Source organism: Dermacentor silvarum, chromosome 3 (genome assembly GCF_013339745.2).
Source record: "Dermacentor silvarum isolate Dsil-2018 chromosome 3, BIME_Dsil_1.4, whole genome shotgun sequence".
Classification (NCBI taxonomy): domain Eukaryota; kingdom Metazoa; phylum Arthropoda; class Arachnida; order Ixodida; family Ixodidae; genus Dermacentor; species Dermacentor silvarum.
The window spans coordinates 198,024,590-198,045,050 of record NC_051156.1 but is presented as its reverse complement, the minus strand read 5'-3'; the positions used below and the strand labels follow the sequence as shown (position 1 = coordinate 198,045,050).

General features: G+C 48.2%; 1 protein-coding gene across 3 annotated transcripts in view; it reads left to right on the top strand.

Moving 5' to 3' along the window:
- LOC119446432 (mediator of RNA polymerase II transcription subunit 15) overlaps nt 1–20,461 on the top strand; it is a 127,838-nt gene that overhangs the window by 7,109 nt on the left and 100,268 nt on the right. The window contains exon 1 of one of the 3 annotated variants that reach the window (XM_049664138.1): nt 14,107–15,547. The exons of the other annotated variants lie outside the window; for them this stretch is intronic. Within the exon in view, the coding sequence (XP_049520095.1) occupies nt 15,529–15,547 (19 nt within the window). The 5' untranslated portion in view covers nt 14,107–15,528. Of the gene's footprint in view, nt 1–14,106; nt 15,548–20,461 lie in introns of those variants that run through there. 3 annotated transcript variants of the gene reach the window in all.

Here is a 20,461-nt window from a genome sequence, read left to right as displayed (position 1 = left end):
GTAGCAGCTTGCTTTATTGTTGTCCTCTGTTGGCAGAGCTGTGCGCACGTCACTTAAAAATCTACTGACATAAATAAGCTTTAGTAGGACGTTCTGGCGGGCTAGTTGGCGGGCAAGTAAGCTCCAGGGAAGCGAAACGGTAACGTCGTTGTTCGGCTAGCTTGAAATTACTAACGTGTTCCATCTTGCAGTGTTCGCTCGTCATCGGAGCCGATAGTGTCATAACCCTTTCGGCGGTTCGAATCGGTGATAGTCGCGACAAATGGAGATCGTTGTCCGAGGGAAAGAACAAAATAAAAGCGCGCGATTTGATTTTTCACTCTCCCAATCCCGTATTCAACCAGAGCCGGGGGCTCTCTAAAGCGACTACCGTCTTCATTGCCTTCAGGCAATATTGTTTTGTGGTACTTGATATTGCAAGATCCCGGCTCACTTCATGCAATAAAAGAAAACAAAAGCATTCATTCGAATAAACACGACACACGCGTACTTTAATGTAACAAGATCGAGATGCACGCAATCCAGCTTATACGACGGCTGACTGCTCGTACCGAATTAAGTTGGGCTTCACTGCAATGCCGAGGTCGTTACTGAACACAGCCGATATTATCATGGCATGCACGCTGTATTTGCTTTATTTATCGTCAAGTCTAGTTTGTCGAACGCGTTGAAACCGGTGATGCCACGTGCCCGCTTCTTTGCTGCGCAGAAGATGCGTGGTAGCTTTGGGACCTTTCGATATACCGGGTGTTCAAAATTAAGCTTTACGGAATTTTTAAAAATCGCCTGTGGCCGGTAGCATAATTCTTGTCGTTGAGTTGGGTTATTCGATGAGGCGGACATTAGTCACATTACGACACATTGCAATTTACGAATTGTAGCCGGTGAGTTTGCAAGACGCATTCACTTGAAATGAATTTTCAGGATGACACCAGTTTGGAGATATGCGCCAGCAAACTCGCCGTAAAAATGCACTGTTGTTCCACTTACTTTTTTACCAAAATCCTGTTTTATACATTGAAGCACAAAGTAAGTGGAACGCCCATGTATTTCGTCCCACAGTTTGGGAAATAATATCTCGAAACTGGTGTCATCCTGGAAATTAATTTCAAGTGGATTCGTCTTGCAAACTCACCGGCTACAATTCATAAATTGTAGTATGTGTCGTAAAGTAATTAAGAAGTTAATTAGTGATTTTTTCTTAATTAGTTGAATATGTGTTTCGATTTTTCGTGCTACTAACGTCCGCCTCTTCGAATAACCCAGCTCAACGATAAGAATTATGCCACCTGCCACAGGCGATTTTTTTTTTAAATTCCGTAAAGCCTAATTTTGAACACCCGGTATTGGCGGCGAAGCAGGGCGGCTTTTCCTCAGCGCTGCTGGCCACGAGGCGGTGCACCCTTTACAGGGGACCACTTGTGCTGCGGCGCCGTCGGTCAAGCATTTATTTAGTACCCCGTATTTTATCGTAATTTATCTATAACTGCCGGCAACTCGTTGACGCACACGGGCGGGAGAATCTTTCCCACAGTTTTTTTAGGTGGGATGGGACGCGGGGTCGGGTGCTGGCTCATTAGGGGCGCCTTAGTCCTCCTACAGGAGGGTGGTTCAGTTGACGCGTTGCTAGTGGCGACCGCGCTTTGCAGTTGGGCGAGCGCAATGGCGTTAGATAATGCGCTTATTATTTTACTAACTCTCATTCTCTTTCCAGTCCGCGTATATTAGTCTACCCGCGCGATTCGAAGCGTTAACCGGCTTCCGCTTCGCGATCGCTCACCCGTTTCCTTTGTAGCCATCTTCACGTGGTTGGCGTAATCTTTTCTTTCGCTTTCTCCTCCCAATAGGGGATCGCTCGGGCGAACTGAGAGGAAGCTTGCGTGCCCGCCGGTTACGGGATAGCTGCTTTGGTCCCGCTGAACGCTATCTGAGATCTCCACCCGCTTCTGCTTTTCGTGCCTCAGTTGTCGTCGTCGTCGCGTTAATTATTTGCGTAGTGAAGCGAGCTTGTTCCATTCTCTTTTTTTTTTCCGGCCCGAGCCTCTTTCTCACGCGCCTGTCTTGTTGTCGATTTTGGTTTCGGCTCGTCTCTCTGCGGGGTCTGTTCATCGTTCTCCGATGACACTTCTCTTTCCCGATTCTCCCCCTCCCGCCCACATCTCCGTCCTCGCGCTCCCCCTAATTCCTTTCCGAGGGATCCTCCCTCGTAGGATGACACAGGCACACGCGAAAAAAAAAAAGAAAAAAAAAAGAAAGGAAAGGTGAGGAGGGAAGCTGGGATATTTATATAGAGGGAAGCGGGGCGCTGCTGGGCTTGGATCGGCGCCGCCATTGGCCGGTTGGAGCGGTGACGTAAGCCGTGACTCGCGTACGTCACGGCGGCTCCTCGACTCTCGCGCCGCGTCCGCCATGAGTGCGCTGGGTTTTGTCTACCTTGTTTTTCATTTAGTAGCGCCCTCGCCCCGAAAGCAGCCTTTGTCATTTATCTCTCTCTCTCGCTTTCGTTTTTTGTTTTGTTTTGGGTATGTGTGTGTGTTTCTTTATTAAACTCTTCCTGGCCTGCGTGCTTCTGTCGATGTAACGAAATGGTACGAGCCGTAAAGAAAAGAAATAGTCTAGGATCTCCACAACAGTGTTCAGCGTCATGCCTGTGCGCTCGGCGATATATTTTACTTTATCGGCGGCGCTCGCAAGGCAGCTGCGTTGTGTTAGGTGCGCAAGTTTCTCGTACACGCGGTTATGTTCGGTGGCAAGTATTAGGGCGATAACTCTGAGATATAGGATAGAACAGAGGTGAAATACTGCAGGTTTGGCTGAGCTGTCACTCTGTTTTGTGCCGTACGTTCGCGGTAAACTTATGGCCTGCTCGTTTCTTTATTTTTTGCATCCGCATGCGTATCGTATGCCGCGCTGTTTAAATCGCATCGGTTGCCCCCCCCCCCCCTCCCTACCTCCCTCCCACCCCATTCCTTTCTTTTACATATATAGACGTTAAGTTTTCGTCGGCGTGGTTCTCATTCGATCTATATTTGTCTGAGCATTCTCATACGATGCGTACGTAGCGCGTTGTGCTGGTGTTATCGAATTATTCTCATTTTTTCCCCATTTCACTTGCTCCGTCCTTAAAGTGCATGGAATAGTAGCAACGGAGTTTCTCTTTCTTTTCTGATTTTTTTTTTTTTTTTGCCGTGTTTAGCAAAAATGAAGCTCATTCCGGACGGCATTTTCGGACGGGGATTGCGTCATTATTATTCAAGCATTTGGACGCCGACTGATTAGACGTTCCTCCCGTTGCTACGAGACAAGACAAAAAAGAAAGAAAGAAGTCTAGACAGAAACGCATTTTCATTTTAATGCCGATGCGTTGTGTCACTAGTACTTAACTCTCAGCGCTTGCTCGTAATAGGAGTCTGCGTAAACCCTTTTTCTTTTCTTTTTCGTTTTTTTTTGTGTGTGTGCGTTATGTGTTGACGGCGCGTTAAGGTTTCTTTTTCTTCTTTTTCCGTACGTGTACGTCTTCTGACGCAGTGTATCCTCGTCTACAGACGCGCGTGCACGTGTTCGAGACATGACGACGGATGTGGCGTTCTGCCGCTGATCCAACGCCTTCTAGATAGCAAAAGGCCCGTGCACTTCGATCCGTGACGTCATGCGGTTTACCTTTGCCCGACTGCCATAGAATCTAATGGGAACGCTCCCGAGTAAGCCGCGGCAATTTGGCGATCCAAGTATACCGTGACGTCATAAATCAAGAGCGCACAGGCCTGCATCTACGAGGCGTTGGCTGAGCACGAAATATTCGTTGAGGGCGGAATGCAATAATAATAATAATAATAATAATAATAATAATAATAATAATAATAATAATAATAATAATAATAATAATAACTCGCCGCTCGTGTATCATATTTAGGTGCGTAGTAAAGAGCCCGAGGTTGACCAATATTAATCCGCAGCCTTTCTCGACTGCGGAGCCCTTCGCCCACACGCGCTGTTTCTGGACGTTGAAATCGCGTAATTTAATTTAATTAGTTTTTTCTTTACAATCGTGGCGCAACCGCCGTGTCCCGTCTGTGTACGACGACCGTTAATCTCGACATTCCTGCAGCGTTGCAGGTGCGACGACACTCTTCCGGTTCCCACCTCCCCGCCTTCCTCATTTTCGTTTCGTAAATTTCCGTCTCACTTTCTCCCTTCTCTCTCGCTTGCCGTTCACAACCGCTGTGTACGATATATTACGACGTTCGCTGTTTCTCTAATTAATAACGTTGTTCCCCGTCATCCAAATTACTACACCGCCTTCGGGCGTGTAGCAGCGAAGCGTATTCTATATAGCTATACGCTCGCCCTCCCAAATGGGAAGAAACGAAAAGGAAACCCGGCGGCGGGCCCACGGCGAGAGCTCGGGGTTTCTGCTTTGCGCGATCCTTCATTTGCCGCGCCCCCCTTCACGACGTGTTCCGCCTCGTGAAGCCGGAAGCGAGGCCGCGTTCGCCGGAAGGAGTTGACGTTGACCGAGCACCTCCATGGCGGCTTTGCGGAACCAAGAGAAATGGAAGAAGAAGGCATTCAATGAGGCGGAATGTGTGCATTGAGTGTGTATTTGCTTTATCGGAAAGGTAATACATTTCTAAAGGAAGTTTCGGTGGAATGACGTTAACCTATTATAATTGAGCGAGAAGAATGACGCAATAAATGAGGCGGAGTCTGTAAAATATGTGTTGAAAGGTTATACATATATCTAAAGAAAGTATCGATTGAACGGCGTGGAACTAAAAGGGATAAGAAAAAAAAAAAAAAGGAGTGAGTACATTGAGTGAATATTTGCTCTATCGAAAGGATGTGCATTTTTAAAGAAATTCCCCGGTGGAATGGGGTTTAACTGTATTTACTAGTACAGGTCTTGTGCTTTGGAAAGGCTTGGAAGCAATAGGATTAATTGTTCCGTGGCAGCTGGTGTATAGAACGTTATTATAGTGCCCGCGTTTGGGCGGCGGTCGACATTGACCGAGTATGATGTAGCTCTGCGGTGCGGAAGTACATGAAATTCCGATTGGAGAGAAGAGTAATTCGTCGAGGGGGACTATGAGGGTCTGGTGGTACACGTACCGTTCCTATAAACGCTAGATTTTCTCTTTCTTTTTGTATTCGGGGGTTGAAGGCGGGGCCAAGCAGACAAAGCTGCCCCGTTCAGTTATGTTTGAGGGCTTCACCGAATAACGTTTAAGGAGTTTGAAGAGAGAGAGAGCCACATTAACCTAGAAAAAAAAAAAAAGAGGCGAGAAAGATTGGTGGCCTGCGAGGATCTCCTGCGTTTTGTGGAGGTTATCGATCGGCGCCTGCCTCCGACGGCAATGCGCTCTTGATTGCCTTGCTCTCTTGGTTGCGTGGCGCTTCGAATGAAGTTAGCCCCCTTGTTTACATTTTTGTGTTAAAAAAATCCCCCCCCCCCCTCCATCTTTTACGCGCTTGTTTCCGTTTTCTGCCTTGATTGAAGCCGCGAACACAATGGAAACAACGGCGGTGAGATTGAAAGAAACACTGTATTTGTTTTCTCGTTTTTTTTTTTTGTTCTTTTCTCACTTACCCGATTGCAATGCGCGAAGCGAATGCGGTTGGTTGGATGCCGGAACGGGGCGCGTTCGATATTTACGATCTGGCTTAAAAGGAGATTAAAAGCTCGGTCGAACGAATAATAACAAAAAGGAAACAATGCTTTTCGAAGATCAGGGGGTTCTTGCTGTATACAGGGCTTGCGGAGAGTGGTTTCGCGATTGCTGGAATCAACTTTTATCTTTGAGAGTGGTGTGCCGTCGAATACAAACCACTTTTCTTTATCTTTGTTTTTTCCATTCGTTAGTTTTTTACGACTATACCTCTCGCGATGTGCGCTTGCACAAAAGCGACGCCTTATAGTTTTAAGTTGCGCGCTTCTGCGTACACCACGCTTCTCGCTGTGCCCGCGGCGCCGAATATGTGAACGCGAGCGTGCACGCTCGTGTATGCGTCAATTCGCACGCGCGGTTCAAGAACGCTCGCTGCCCGAGTTCCTCTCAGGGATTCAGAGCACGTTTCCTCCGTCGCATATATAACCCCGAAAGCCGGACTTATATCTGCTGCTGGCCTGCCTGCTTTTGCCGCCGTGCACTGAGCTCCTCTGCTGATACTTTTAAGCTTTTCTTCTTCTTCTTCTTCTCTCTCTCTTTCTCGTAATCTTCTTTTTTCGTCGGTTTTTCTCGTTCTTGCTACGTGTACCTTCCTCTGTCTTCGCTGCAGTCTTTCTATTCTATTTTTGTTTCCTTCATCTTCTTTAAAGCTTAGCCCATAGAAGAAGATCCTTCGAGGTTTGCTTATTAGAGGGTTTTGGGTTATAGGGGACGCAAGCAGCTTGCGTACACAAAAACTAAAGGTCTGCCTGGCTTTTTTTTTTTCTGGCTTTTGCCTGGTGGATTGCGTGTGCAAGCGCTATTTATGCGCAGGCTTCTTGCGTTTCCGTAATTTGAACTCTTTATATTGTGCCGTGTAAACGACCTTTCGACCTGCGGAAGTTTACTCCAGGTTCGGGAAACGTGCCGGTGACGCAATATTGCGAGGACTTTGCGCGTGACGCTTACGGATAACGCTTAGCATCGATGGCTCTACGCCGTGCACCTCTGCCTGTACACGACATTCGTCGCGTATCACATCCTTGAATTACACACTGTTAACGGCTTTGGTATATATGCTGTTGTTGGTGGCCCTATTACAAGTGTGTCAGCTCGAGTTTCAGACGTATGCGTCGTGTATGGCGCTAAACAGCGATTAAACGCGCGTAACCGACGCGTCATCGTTAAGGAACAGGAAGGCACCAGTGTGGATTAGAGAGCAAATGTGAGTAGCCGGTATTGTAGTTGACATTAAGACGGAAGACATGGAGCTGGGCAGGTCATGTAATGCGTAGGAAGGATAACCGGTGGACTAATAGAGTTACAGAATGGGTACCAAGAGAAGGGAAGCGCAGTCGAGGGCGGCAGAAAATTAGGTGGTGTGACGAAATTAGGAAATTTGCGGGCATACAATGGTGTAACCTCGCGCAAGACAGGGGTAATTGAAGCTCCCTGTGAGAGGCTTTCGAGTTGCAGTGGACGTAAATAAGCTGACGATGACGACAAACCGACGCTTCTACTCTACACCGTAACCCTCGCGAACCCAATGTAAATAGAAAAAAAAAGGAAGAAAAAAAAAAGGCTTCATAAAGCTGCGAACGCCTTTTGTTTCGTACTTGGCTCGTGCTTTTCATCGTTGCAAAAGCGTAAACTGACCTGTCCTTTGGCGATGCTTCAACTTCTTTAACGCCACAGCAGCTGTCGTGAGCCTCTACTTTGAGTCGTCGTTTCTTGTTCGAGTGCCTGCGCCCCCTCCCCTCCTCCCCCCTTTTTTAAACCCTCGCTCATGGTGCTGCGCCGGGAGTTTCACTTTACGTTGCTCTTGCCTTTATTACATTGTCGTCGTTCGACGCACCGCACATTGCCCGGCCTGTCCGGCTCGTTTACGAGCAAAGGCAATACACGAGATAGTTCCGGACATTACGCTTCCCAACGGGGGAAAAAAAGGAAAGTCGGGGGAAAAACGAGATGCTTGTTTATAAACGGGCAGCGACGAACGGGCCCGGGCCGATAAAGGAAGAAATAGCAGAGGAGCGGGGAAAAGAAGGGAGGTGGGTGGGGAGGGGTGGAAGTAAGGGGACCCACGAACGACACCGAGGGAAATTTGTTCGGACAAAACGGCCGCGCCTGCGCGGCCCAGCTATCGCCCTGCAACGTCATCGTGTCGTCCGGCGGTTTCGTTCCGCCGCCGCTGGGCATTGGCCAATCGCGAAGCGCGGTCGCGGAAGGCGAGGGAGAAAGTGGGGAAGGCTCGCGCACGCGCAGTCGACGCCGCATCCCGAGCGGGGGAAACCGAGGGAAGGTAGGATGGAACGTGTTGGGTTAAGGAAGGAGAGGTTTTGGTGTGTATTGGGGAGATACAAGGGGGAGGGCGAAACGCGCTGGCAAAGAAAGCGAGGGAATTGTGGAGCGGGGTAAGAGAAAGGAAAACTCGGAAGGTTACAACGGCGTGGAGAGGGGAAGGGTGGTGGAAAGGGTTGTGCAGAAATTGGGAGAAGGAACGCGTTGCGTCACGAAGCCAAGAACGTAAGCGGTTTGCGAGGGAGAGGAAGAACGGCGATTGAATGGCCGCTATGCGTGTGTGGGGAGGGGGAGAGGAACTGTTGGAATTGCGCGCTTAGTTTGGTTTTCGCGCTTGTGCGTGCGAACGGCGAAGTATTTGTGTGTATTTGTGCTTTAAGGCATGCCCGAATGCGAGAGCGACAGATAGGAGAGAAATTTTGAGTGAGAGGGCAGCTGTGGAAAGGATGAAGGGGGAAGAAAGGGAGCAACGAGGAAGCGGGATCTCCTCTGGTTTATAGCGACGGTGGCGGTAGGGAAAAGAAAACTGGATGCCGAGAACGGGAGCAAGCTTTTTTTTTGCGCGGGGAAGAGGCGGAAGCGAGGACGGCGTGGCAGGGGTCAGTAGGGAAGAGTTTTGCTGCGAGGGGATTGCGAAGGAAGTATGGGAAAGGTGAACCGGTGGGTGAGGGCTTTCACGCGGGAAAAGGAAAATAGGAAAGTGTGTTACGAGAGGAAAGGGAAGGAAAACAGCGGAGGAGTGAGAGGAGTCGAGAGAGGAGAGACCGTCCGTGTGGAGAGGAGGCTGGATGCTGGGGAAGTGGTGGGAAAGGGGGGGGGTTCCTCGCGGGGAACCCCGGGAATTTCCCCGCTCGCTGCTCCCGGCGCTCCCTCGCCGCCCCCGCCCGCTGTGCGAGCGTGCGTCGACCCGGCGGGAGTGCGCGCGGGCGGGCGGACGGGCTAGCGTACGTGTACACTACCCGCTTCTCTGGGGCGCGTCGTTTCGGGAACGCTGGCGCGAGGAGCGCTGGCAGCGGCGCTCGGCGCTAGCTCGCTCCTGCTGCGCTGCTGGTTTCTGCTGCTGCCGCCTCTGCGCCTGGCCTCGGTTTTCCCTCATCCTCTCCTCGACGCAGCCGGCGGCCGGGATCCCGGGATTATTTTGCGTGTCTGCGGCGGGGAAAAGACCAAGGCCGTCTCCTCTTCTTCTGCCCCGGCGAAAACAGCCATCGCTCCCACGCGCTGCCTGTTCGTCGCAGCCTTGCTGCTTCTTCTTGTTCTTATTATTCCTCATCTCTATCCCCTTTTCCCCTCTCTTTTACGTAGCCTATTTACCTTTTGTTCGTGTGGTTGGTACGCCTTGCCGCCCGTTCGACCTCGCATTTGTTTTTGTTTTTTCCTGTTCTACATTTTTTTTGCCTGTTTGCTTCCAACACTGGCCCCATTTCTGGTGGTCGTGGCCTTTCCCCGATTTCTTCTTTTTGTTTTCCTCGTTTGTGTAGGCTCGTGTGTATTTTCGCGCTTCCGCCTTTTCCCAGTCTTCTTCCTTGTGCTGCTTGTCTCGCGAAGCTGAGCTGCGGCTTTTATTGATTTCCTCCTTTCCAACTCGCATCAGCTCAGTCTCTTACCTTTTCTTCCCCCCCTCCCCCCATTTTCTCCTTTCACTAGCTGTGTGTCGTGAACGAGCTGAAGATTCACGCGACCAACTTCCGCCGTCCCATATCGGTTCGTGGCCACGCTTCTACTTCTCTCTTTTATTTGTTCGTCTTGTTCTTTAGCTGTTCTCATCTGCGGAGCCTGCTCGCGTGTATGGCTGTTCACTTCTTCAACTTGAGTTATCGGCGTGCCCCTTTTTTTCCTGGGCCAACTTTTTTTCTTTCAGTAGAAGTAGAAATGAAGGTGCAGTTAGGTGTTTAAGTTTCCTCTCGCTTTCATGAGTTTCAGGACGCTGTTCTCTAGTTTCTGCTTCCTTACGATGGCGAGATTAATCATTATTAACGCTCGCCTGGCTCTTTCCCTCTCGCGATGCATTTCCGCACCTCTGTCGCATCGTGACTGTGCTTAATTATTCAGCGTAGGCAAGGCATTGCGGCTTCTTAGGCGGTCGCACCTCCCTCATTACCCTCTCCGATGCATTTCTGATCTCGCGCTTCTAAGCGGCCTCGTGTTCATTTCCTAGCGGTCCCTTTTCGGATTTATTTTCCTTCCACATTCGGCGCACGCTTACTTCCGCTTCCCACAAGTCGGACTTCTTACTAGTTAATGTCTTTCCCCATTTCGATGCCGCCTTTAACGTAGCTCTTCTAACAAAGCCATGCTGCTGTGCCGTTGCTTTTTGTCCGTATAGATCACCCCCTTTCGGTCTACCCTCGTGTTCTTAGCATCTATTTGGCCGGTTTTCCTCGAAGACTGCGCTGAGCCCCCAGTTCCCCCTATTCCGGGCTTCCGTATCCCTATTGTTGCGATTTCCCTCAGCCCTTTCCCCGTTTTCGTGTCGAAGCTTTTGTTGAGCCGACCTTCCCTGCGGGCTCGTAATTAGGAGCTGGCACGACATCTCGCCCTTCGTCCCTCACCGCCTCCTCCCCCCCTCCCCCCCGCCTCCCCCTTCTACTTTGTGCGAACTGCTGCTCTCGTTGTCATTACCACTCGGCACACTCATTCGTTTCCCATGCCTACGTTTCAGCCGGTATGCGTTGATTCGATTTGAGCTGAACTCTCTCTCTCTCGCCGCTTCGCTTGCTTCGCGACGTCGGTCACGTGCTCTCTCGCCTTCGATCGCTTGTGGCCGTTGGGGGATCCTCGTGGACCGTGTCTAACGGAATCGTGTCTTGTTGATTCACGCCTAATTTCCGATCCTCGTCTGGCCACCGGTGTCGGTGTTGCGTTTGCGCTGCAGGTGCTCCTGATCCTGTTTCTTTCTTTTTTTTTTTCTGTAGATAGTTTCGTTCGCTTACGTCGAGTGCTGGATCATTAAGCGCTGCCTTTCGAAGTAATTTTCATTTCTAGCTAGAGCGTCAGTCAAGATTAGTTTGAAATACGGCGCTGCGAGCCGTATTTTTTCAGCTTGTTTTGACGCATGTTTTTTTTTTTTATTACTACCGGACACAATATAAATTTATTGATTTTTGTCTCGCGTTTTACCACCTGCGGTATACAGTACCGGGAGCGGGATAAGGCACCGTTTCAAGCTCAACTACATTCTGCCTGCGCTGACTGTTTTCGTTTATTTCTGCGAATTTCATGTGTGCCGAAGAGCTCGCGGATCGCGAAGTTTGAATTGGTATCTAAATAGTAGCATCAATCGATCACTTGTTTAGTTAACGTGCCTAGGAACATGCCAAAAAGACTATTATTATTATTGTATAAATTCTCCACTCAGAACACTTGATCGTGATTTCGACAGGCATCGTTCTCAGCTTGGGTTAAGTGGAAAGAAAAAAAAAAAACATTCAGTAAAAGAAGCGAATAGCGATTCGTTTTGTAGTTCTTACTCTTATTTCGCAATCTCGATAGAAGTCCGAGTGGCAGTTCGCAGCGCGTTTCTGTCGCTGGCATGGACTTCGCGTGCGTTCCTTGTTCGCTGTTAGCGCCGGGCAGAGAGAAGGGCAAAAAAAAAAAAAAAAAAGGAAATGTTCTGGCCTCTCGAAGAATCGGCTTCCTTTGTGGTCCACCCTTTTCCTTTCTTAACCTATCCATATTCCCTTGCCTCATCGACCTGCGCACGGCGTATCGATTCGTACGTTCGGCGAACTCTTCCTGTGTAGCGACGTGGATGAGACTTTCGACGGGAACTTATTTCTCGGCGACTCTGATGGTCAGATATAGCGACGTCCCCTATCGCCGACGGGCTTCCCCTGGCAGCCGCGGTTGACTTTGACGTCCCGATCCATATTTTGTCGTCGAACATTCTTTTTTTTTTCCGTGCCTAATGGAATTTTCGACGTTGTATTGGACGTGCTTTCTTCTCCTTTTGCCTGTTATGTCGATATCACATGTCGTCGTTTAGCCTTTCACTCACGTCGGCTCTCTGGGCTGTGGATCGATGCTAGCTGGGCGCGCGAAGCTCGGATATTTCCAGGTCGTCACTGGTGGCAGCTATACTTGATTGTCGTACTAGCTTACGAACGTGGAATTACGAAGTTGCTTGACGTTCGAAATCGTCTGTGTTATGCTTGCTCGGGTTCATCTTTCGTTTATTATTTAGATTGACATCGTTAAACAGCCCCGAAAAAGTGGATACGGGAATGTCTGGCGTTTGTAGTCGGCTAGGATCGTTTTGCTGAGGCCTTTAGAACTGCCTCAAACAGAAGCGAAGTTCTTTATTGCCGTGGCCGTTGAGAGGTGCTTGAAAGACTGGTGATGTCCCGAATTTTATCACATTTAGAACTCAATCTGGTTGTTTGTGTTGTGACCTTCGTGATGTTCCTGGGGGAATGGCGAACTTCCTAACTTCTGGCATTTTATAGAGTCGCTGAGGTTCTTCCTGTTAGGATCTTACCTGAAGAATTGCCTGAAGTGGTGAAGTTCTGGACTTTTAACTCTAGAATTCGTTGAGGGTCTCTCTGTAATGACAGTTGGAGAAGTCTGAAATGATGGTCAAGTTCTGAACTTGTGACATTTGAACTCGCACAGGTAGCTTTTGTTGTGTGTCCATTGAAAAGTTCCCGGAGGAATTATGAAATTCTGAGCGCCTGGCATTTGCAAAGTCGCTTAAGTTCTCTCTGTTACGATTGTTGGAGAGTTACAAGGGGTAGTAGCAACGAAGTTCCGGAGCTTCTGACATTTAGACCTCGCTCAGGTTCTTATTTTGTTCCTACTGTTGTAGAAATGCTTGAAGGAATGCTGAATTTCTAAAGAATGTATTGCACTTTAAGTCGGTCAAATTTTTTGTTTTGTTTTGTTTGTTGTGGTAGTTAAGAAGTGGCTGAAGCGGTGGTGAAGTTCGGGAACTTCACCACCGCTTTTTTGACCATTGTAGAAATGCATAAAGGAGTGCTGAAGTTTCGAATGTTCCTACGTTTGAAGTAGCTTATGTTTGTTGGTTTGTAACACTCAAAAAAAGCACCTGAAGGAGCAATTGCTTCAGCGCATTGCTATTCTCATCTGGTTAGAAGCTTTTTTGCTGGCTTTGTCTGTTCCTTTTAAATTTTAAAACTTATGTAACTTTTCGCCGTTCTGCCTTCGAGCGAAACTCGAAGGCAGAACGTTTGTTTTAGGAAGCTTTGTTTCCACATTTTGCGTATTTTTGTTTCCGTTCCAGCCATACATTTTCTCGTTTCTTTCGCTCTGCACGCCATGCTTACGTGTGTGCTCTTGATTCGCAAGTTGCAAGTTTACTGTTTTGTTCCGGACTCCACATCATCACCGTTTGAATTTCTTTTGCGTTTTTATTGGCACGGATGCTTACTGTCTTTCTGCGTAATCGTTAGCTCGACTTTCGCATTGTTTCCTTTGTGTTTCTTGCCTTCGTGTAGACTCGTTAAGGTAACGAAGTGTGCTGTTAAGAAGCTAAGCCACAACTTCTGCGGAAGCGCCTTTCTGAAATGGCCCCTTATTTAGCAACGCCATAAGATGAGGTTCACCTTTGTTCTTTATTTTAACTGCCTGACAATTTTCTTTAAGATGGCTCGTAGGCGCTAAGCTTGCGTAGCTTGTCTCTTTTCTTTTTCTGTGCAGAGGCTAGCGCGTTGTTCACAGCATAGTTAGGAACTTCTACACCTGAAAAGAACAAGCAGCGAAGAAGACAACGGGTACCAACGCGAAACCTGAGAGAGGCGCTACCTATACAATAACTTTTTTTTTCTTCTTTTCTTAGCTAGTAGTCTATTCCGAAATACCGCAAGAGGAAGATATGTTGGCTGTGTGCTTCCAATTGCTTGGCGTTTTCTTTACATAAAAACATGCTAGGATCTTTTTTCTTTCTTTCTTTCTTGGTTTCCTGTAGAATGGCTGAGTTTCTCAGCGGGGAGGTAACTGCTATATATTTACCGTGCAAAGCTGAAGCAGTGCGATATGACAACGGTTGACAACGCGAGAGCGTATAGAGACAAGGCGGCAATTTGTAACCCGTGGTTTGCCTTTCTATTCGTGCGGCTGTCGCTCGGCAGTTGGAGTCGACGAGGATGACCCCTGGCATTCTGCTCTGCCGTCATCGTCGTCTGCGCCGCTGTGCTGCCGCCGCCGCCGCCTTCGAGAATGGTGCACGGTGCCTTCTGGCGCCGGGTGGAAGAGCTGCGCCGCTCGGTGCGGACGAAGATGACGGAGGCGAGGACGTTTTTCCTACGGCGCGCATTTCTCCTGCTTCACTGAAACCGTGGGTTCACCGAGATCGTCTGCTGTGACTCGTCTACTTGACCCGTCTGCTTGACCCGTCTGTGTGGGTTCGCCTGATTTAGCCCATCTGCTGTGAACCGTCTGCTCTGACCCGTCTGCTCTGACCCGTCTGCTCTGACCCGTCTGCTCTGACCCGTCCTGCTTTGACTCGTCTGCTCTGACAACCTGTCTGCTCTGAGAGCCCGTATGCTCAGACCCGTCTGCTCTGAGAACCCGTATGCTCTGACCCGTCTGCGCTGACCCGTCTGCAGTGATCACGTCTGCTCTGACTTCGCCTGCACCGATCTCGTCTGCTGCGACCCTTGTGTCGTTCTTACTTCCTTTCAAATCTTCCCGCGGACGTTTGCTGATCCCAGGAAAAAAAAAAATCTGTACATTGGCCGTCTGCTATTCGTTGGGTCTCTGACGCCTGCTCCAAGTTTGACGTCATCGCGCCGTGCGACGACGGAACGCTGGTGGTGTGATTTCAGTGACACAAGATCGTCCCACGTAGTAGGGCTTCCGAAGCATTTCCTGTTCGGCCGCCATCTGCTCGAAGTAATAGGACGGCGGGAATTAAGCAACACCCGTTGGTCGGCCACTGTCAGCGACGCCGTGGGATTCTGTGCCGGCAGTGTTGTGTCTATTGGGGTGAAAACGCGGCCGAGTGGCTGAATGTCTCTGTGGATAACTGTTTGGCTCGCACCCCGCCTGACACTCTTGTCTCGTGTTTTGACTTTCGTGGCGTAAAAGTAGAAGTCGCGGAATTCAGAACGTCGTCGGCGTCGGCAACCCCGTGGAGCATTGGTACCGTGCACGATCGAACCATTGTTCGCAAATCTTGTTTGTTAAGCGTATCGGTGTTGTTGTCAGCTTTGAAGCCTTGCTGGTAGAATCGCGCATTCAATGTCTTCCCGAACATCTGCGAAACTTATGCAGCATTCTCGCGTACTTTGACGTCAACGCGCGACTTCCTTTTCTTTAGGGAAAGCTCGCCTCGCGAAAGAAGAAGAAGAAGAAAAAGAGAAAACGCCTATAGGTAGTGGATCGCGGAGAAGTCTTTAGTTTACACTTGCAAACAGTTCGATGCATGCTTATTGCTCGTGAACTACCACCGGCCGAATTCGCGAACGACGACGTTTGTGCCAAGTTGCTCGAAGTGCGGTTGACGCGAAGAGTGCATTCACCTTTCGACACGGGAAGTTTGTGACTTGAACCCTAGCCCGTCGTCACATCGGACTTGGGAGTGTGTCGTCATTCGACTTTGGCCAACTGCGTTGGAATCGGAGTCGACATGTTCTATATCACGACATGTAAGTACACGCTCGTAACACGCGCAGTTTCTTCGTGATCTCTCGTATATAATATCTCGTATTCTCGGTCCTCTGTTAGTTAACTTAGTATAGCTATAGCAAAACACCTCGTGCACGTTTATTACAAGCGCCTGTGCATGCTTCCTTGGTTTATTGTCTTGAACGTGTATTCCCTGAAAGTGCCCTAAAAAGTTTCTATAGCAGCTACAGCGTAGCGTATCCTGTAATATGCCACTTTGTAGCTGTTAGAGAAATACAATTCATTGTCTCCGTTACTTTCTTTTTTTTTCTTACTGTACTGCCTTCAAACCACGCAGACCTCATTTGTGCATTACTTGTGGTTATATTGAGCGGCTGGATATCGAAATGGGTTGGTCATGCCGAGCGCCACGTTTTCTAATGCCTCTTTCGCATACGAGCTCGAAATTGGTGTTCTCGTGGAAGAAAAGTGACGATGATGACGTTGGACTTTATTGGCGCAAGGGCCAAATGCGTGCATGAAGAAAGAAAAGGGAGTAAGGAAGGAATCACTCTGAAAGGGCGCGCTCGCGAGATCCTAGCATCGTATTTCGAGATCGTGCCATGGGAACTTCTACACCGCTTACATTTGTCCAGGTGGAAGCTTGGAGGGAGATTGAAGGGCATATAGGTTTCATACAATAATCATTAAAGGAAACTCTATGGTAACGGGTCTCTTGGACGGATGAGCATAAATATGGTTCGCCGACGTTATTTTATACGACATTCCATGAGACTGCCGTATACAGGAGGTTGTGGAATGGGCGAGACGCTTGTGTGGGCTCGGTCAACTGTAGTCGCAAGAAAAAGTGTGGAGACCACAGATGCCATTTAAAAGCTTTTTTTCTTATTCGTAGCTTATAGGGCATGCAAGCTGAAATCGAGCGGTACAGCTTACCGGAGCGCCTGTAGCACAAACGCACACCACATTTACACATTTCCACGTTGCATGGTTGTGCTAGGAGGTGGTTAAGATTTTTTTTTTTTTTTAGCTGATGCCGCAGTCGCTAAACGTTTGCTGTCGACTGTACGTGAGCGCTTCTGTCTTGCTGTATCACTCGTGCTTGCGCGCGGTGTGTCGCGATCGGTCGCGATATAGGAAGAACCGGATCTCGAAGTTGGGAGCTTGCCTTCTTGACACCGCGAAAGTTATCACGCAAACGGTGACGTCATTTAGAGCTGCTGTCACGGCAATCGCAGCGCGTCATATTTATGGTGTGACCGAGAAGTAACGAGAGAGAGAGAGAGAGAGAGAAAGAAAGAAAGAAAGAAAGAAAGAAAGAAAGAAAGAAAGAAAGAAAGACTGCGTCTATGGTGCTTTGTCGAGTCGGCTCAATTTGCTTTTCGAGCTTGCACCGAACACACATTCGGTGGTTACCAAACTTCTCGGGTTATGCGGGACTGTCCGGGATGTTGTTCGTCTGTGTGCTGCACTATAAACTCACGGGGTCCGGATAACATTGCAGCGGGTGCGTGAACCCACGTGCCAAAGTAAAGCGCGTGATAAAAAATAATTTATCCGCGTCATAAAATAAAGCGTATACAATTATCGAACAAGGAATAACACATGCGACGACCTTAGCGCCATCTGGATAGCCGTTAGCCTATCGGTACAGGGGAAAGCTACGGAATGAATTTGACCACAACGAGCCTTCTTTAATGTGCGGCTAATTCTAGTCAAAAGTATTCACCAGCGTTTTTCGCCTTTTGCCCCCATTGAAATGCGGCCACCGCTGATCGGGAGTCAAATCCGTGATGTCGTGAGTGACCGCGGTGGCTGAAAACGTTGTTGGCTATATATAGCTTTGCACTGCCGAGTTTGAACGCGAGGTCGTGGGTTCGACCCCGGCCGCGGCGGCCGCATTCAGGTGCATTGGTCGATCGAGGAATACGAAAACGCTCGTTTACCGTGCATTAATGGGTGCGTGTGTCAAAGAACCCCAGGCACGTACATGCTCATAATAAAATCGGGAGTCCCCCACTACATCACACGGCGTGCCTCATAATCAGGCCGTGGCTTTGGAGCGTAAAACCGCAGAACTTAATTCTACCGCACAGGGCGGTATTTCTCGAGTTTCACGGCAGCTGCGTCATCGTCCGAATAGGTCAACGGAGCAGCGCACGTACACATGTCAAGTCGGCGTGTGGGCCGCTTGGTGGCTCCGTTATTTATGGAATTACGCAACGATGCAAACGAACGCTATATGCCTAAATATTGCCACAAATCACAAGCCCCGTTTGCGCCGGTTTTCATCGCGATGCGACGAGCGCATGTCCAGGAATGTCGGACGTTGCCCCTTTAGACTATCTGTCGAGCTTCACCGCAGTGCACCAGCTTAAGTTAATGGGCAGCATTTTCAAAAATTGATATAGTTAGGAAGGCCGCCCGAGTTTCACCAGCGTTCTGTTAGCAACGCCGAGAGGGTCTATAAAAGGTCTATATAGACCCTTTTATTAACATGCTTGTAACAAATGGGCGGTGCCCCGTTGTATTGGAGGTACGCCTCAGTCACATCCTCTCGATAGAAGCTCGTAAGCGATAAAAGATTATATATATATATATATATATATATATATATATATATATATATATATATATATATATATATATATATATATATATATATATATATATTTGGCGCTCTGACGCACGCCTAAACGGGCGTCATTATTTTTACAAAATTCCTCCCCGGCAGCTGCAACCACGTGTCGCTTTGACGTATACGCGCCTTGTGGGCGCGAATAATCTACCAGTATGTAGGCGACGTACGCGGTGATTGTGGGCAATTGTTCACCGCCATAGGGAACGGTTATGTAATTGTCTTGTGCGCACCTGCGGGTTTCTAACGTCGAGCTGCGACCGCGCGCTGCTTCGAGCCGTGTTTTGCTACAGGCAGCCGCGAACCCGATGTTTATCTAGCGGCGACGCCGATGGTGACGAAGCGCCTTTGTTTTTTAAGTCGATGCCGCCAACCGCACACCAGTTGTGTGCCGGCTTAACACGAAGCATGTTCATTTCTTTATTTTTTTTTTCGTATATCGAGGAGAATTCTCGATATGCGAACTAACTACATGTTTATTTATAATGCCCCGTTCGTGCTTTTATGTAATAAGCGAGGCCTCGTAACGAGCATATGTGACGACAGAGACCTTGCTGACGTTATTAATGCTGGAATGGGTACATGTCTTTTGTAGTAATGGTGGAAACAGCTGTTCGTCATTCGAAAAGTATTCGATTCGTGTTCGATTCAGTCGCAAAAATTTACTATTCGCACAGCCCTATTTAACTTTTTTCGAAAATACTGTACGAAAACGTATATATTCAGTTTTCTTTTTGTTCTTTTCGCGTGTTACGCTCCAAAAACATTGTTAAAATGCAGAAGTACGGCTGCAAATTGAGCCGAAAATGTAATTCAGCATCAGTAACAACAACAACAACAACAACAACAACAACAACAACAACAACAACAACAACAACAACACAACAACACAACAACAACAACACAACAACAACAACAACAACAACAACACAACAACACAATAATAATAATAATAATAATAATAATAATAATAATAATAATAATAATAATAGATGGTTGTAAAATGCGTTCCTTCATCTCTCTCGTGAAAAAAAAAAGAAAATGCCGTTTGACGTCCTTTGCACGCAAGAAACCAATCGGAAAAACAGGCCGGAAATTTATGCCGAGGTGGTGGGTTCGTATGCATGCGATACGTTATAAGCAAAAAGAAAGAAAGAAAGTGACGGTCGCTCATGACGAGTCGGGCTCGTCAAGATCCCATGCAGGGTGAATCCGCCATTGGGAACGCATGGGTATGGAATCTAAATGACGCCAAGAATTGTTTTGAGTTAGTGATGTAGCATCGGCAATGGATGACATGCGCACGGCATCGTCGACGATGTATTATTCTTGCCGAGTGAAGAATGTCGGCGAGAAGTGTATGCGCAGAAGAGTAAGATATGTACAGTCGAGAGCAAAAGTCTAGAGACCACGGCGTCACCAAATAAAAAAAAAATTTTTTCTTCCAGCACAGCCGTGAAACGTGACATTAGAGAGTTTTAGATTAGGGGGACGCAAGCGTTGGGGCCCGCTAGCGCTTGGGGCCACGGTACTGCGCATGTGCAGACCCTTCTGCGCATGCGCAGTACTGTATCCCCTAGCGCTAGGGGGCCCCAACGCTTGCGTCCCCCTAATCTAAAGCTCTCTATTGTCTTAATGCGTGACGCTGGTCAAACAGACGCACGTAGGCCACTTGATTTCAGCCTCTATGCCTATAGGCTTCGAAGAAAAAAAAAAAAAAGTTTAGCGGCACCTCTGGTCCCCAAACTTTTGCTCTCGACTGTACATTTAAGGCTTGTATATACCTCTTGTATCACAGCGTGCAGGCGTAAGCATTTCTGGTGGATTGACCGTGAATGCGCGCATAACTATTATAAATGACACTTACCCAATGGCCCACAGTGCCGCAGTAGCCTGACGTTGATAATAGGAAAGGTAATTAGCGAATCTTAGGTAATTAGCCTGCTATGTGATCACAAAATGAGTTTTTATTTTGTCCACCCTTGTTGCTAATCTTTTTTTTTTTCCTGTAGAAAAATACTATTGGGTCGCTAATCGCATATCTTAAAGTTTTAATAGCCAGAGACAGGCGTCGCTGAAGTACACGGTATATTACCAAAATTACGTATTCGCTTAAAATTGACCGTCAGAAGCCGAACAACTTGTGCGCCGGTCGTTTACTTAGATTTAAAAGTGAACGGTAAATAACCACCCTGGCGGTGAAAAGAAATTCGGAGTCGCCCCCCCCCCCCCCCCCCCCTTCTCACCATTCGACGTGCCTCGTAATCAGGTTGTGCTTTTGTACCGTAAGACCTCA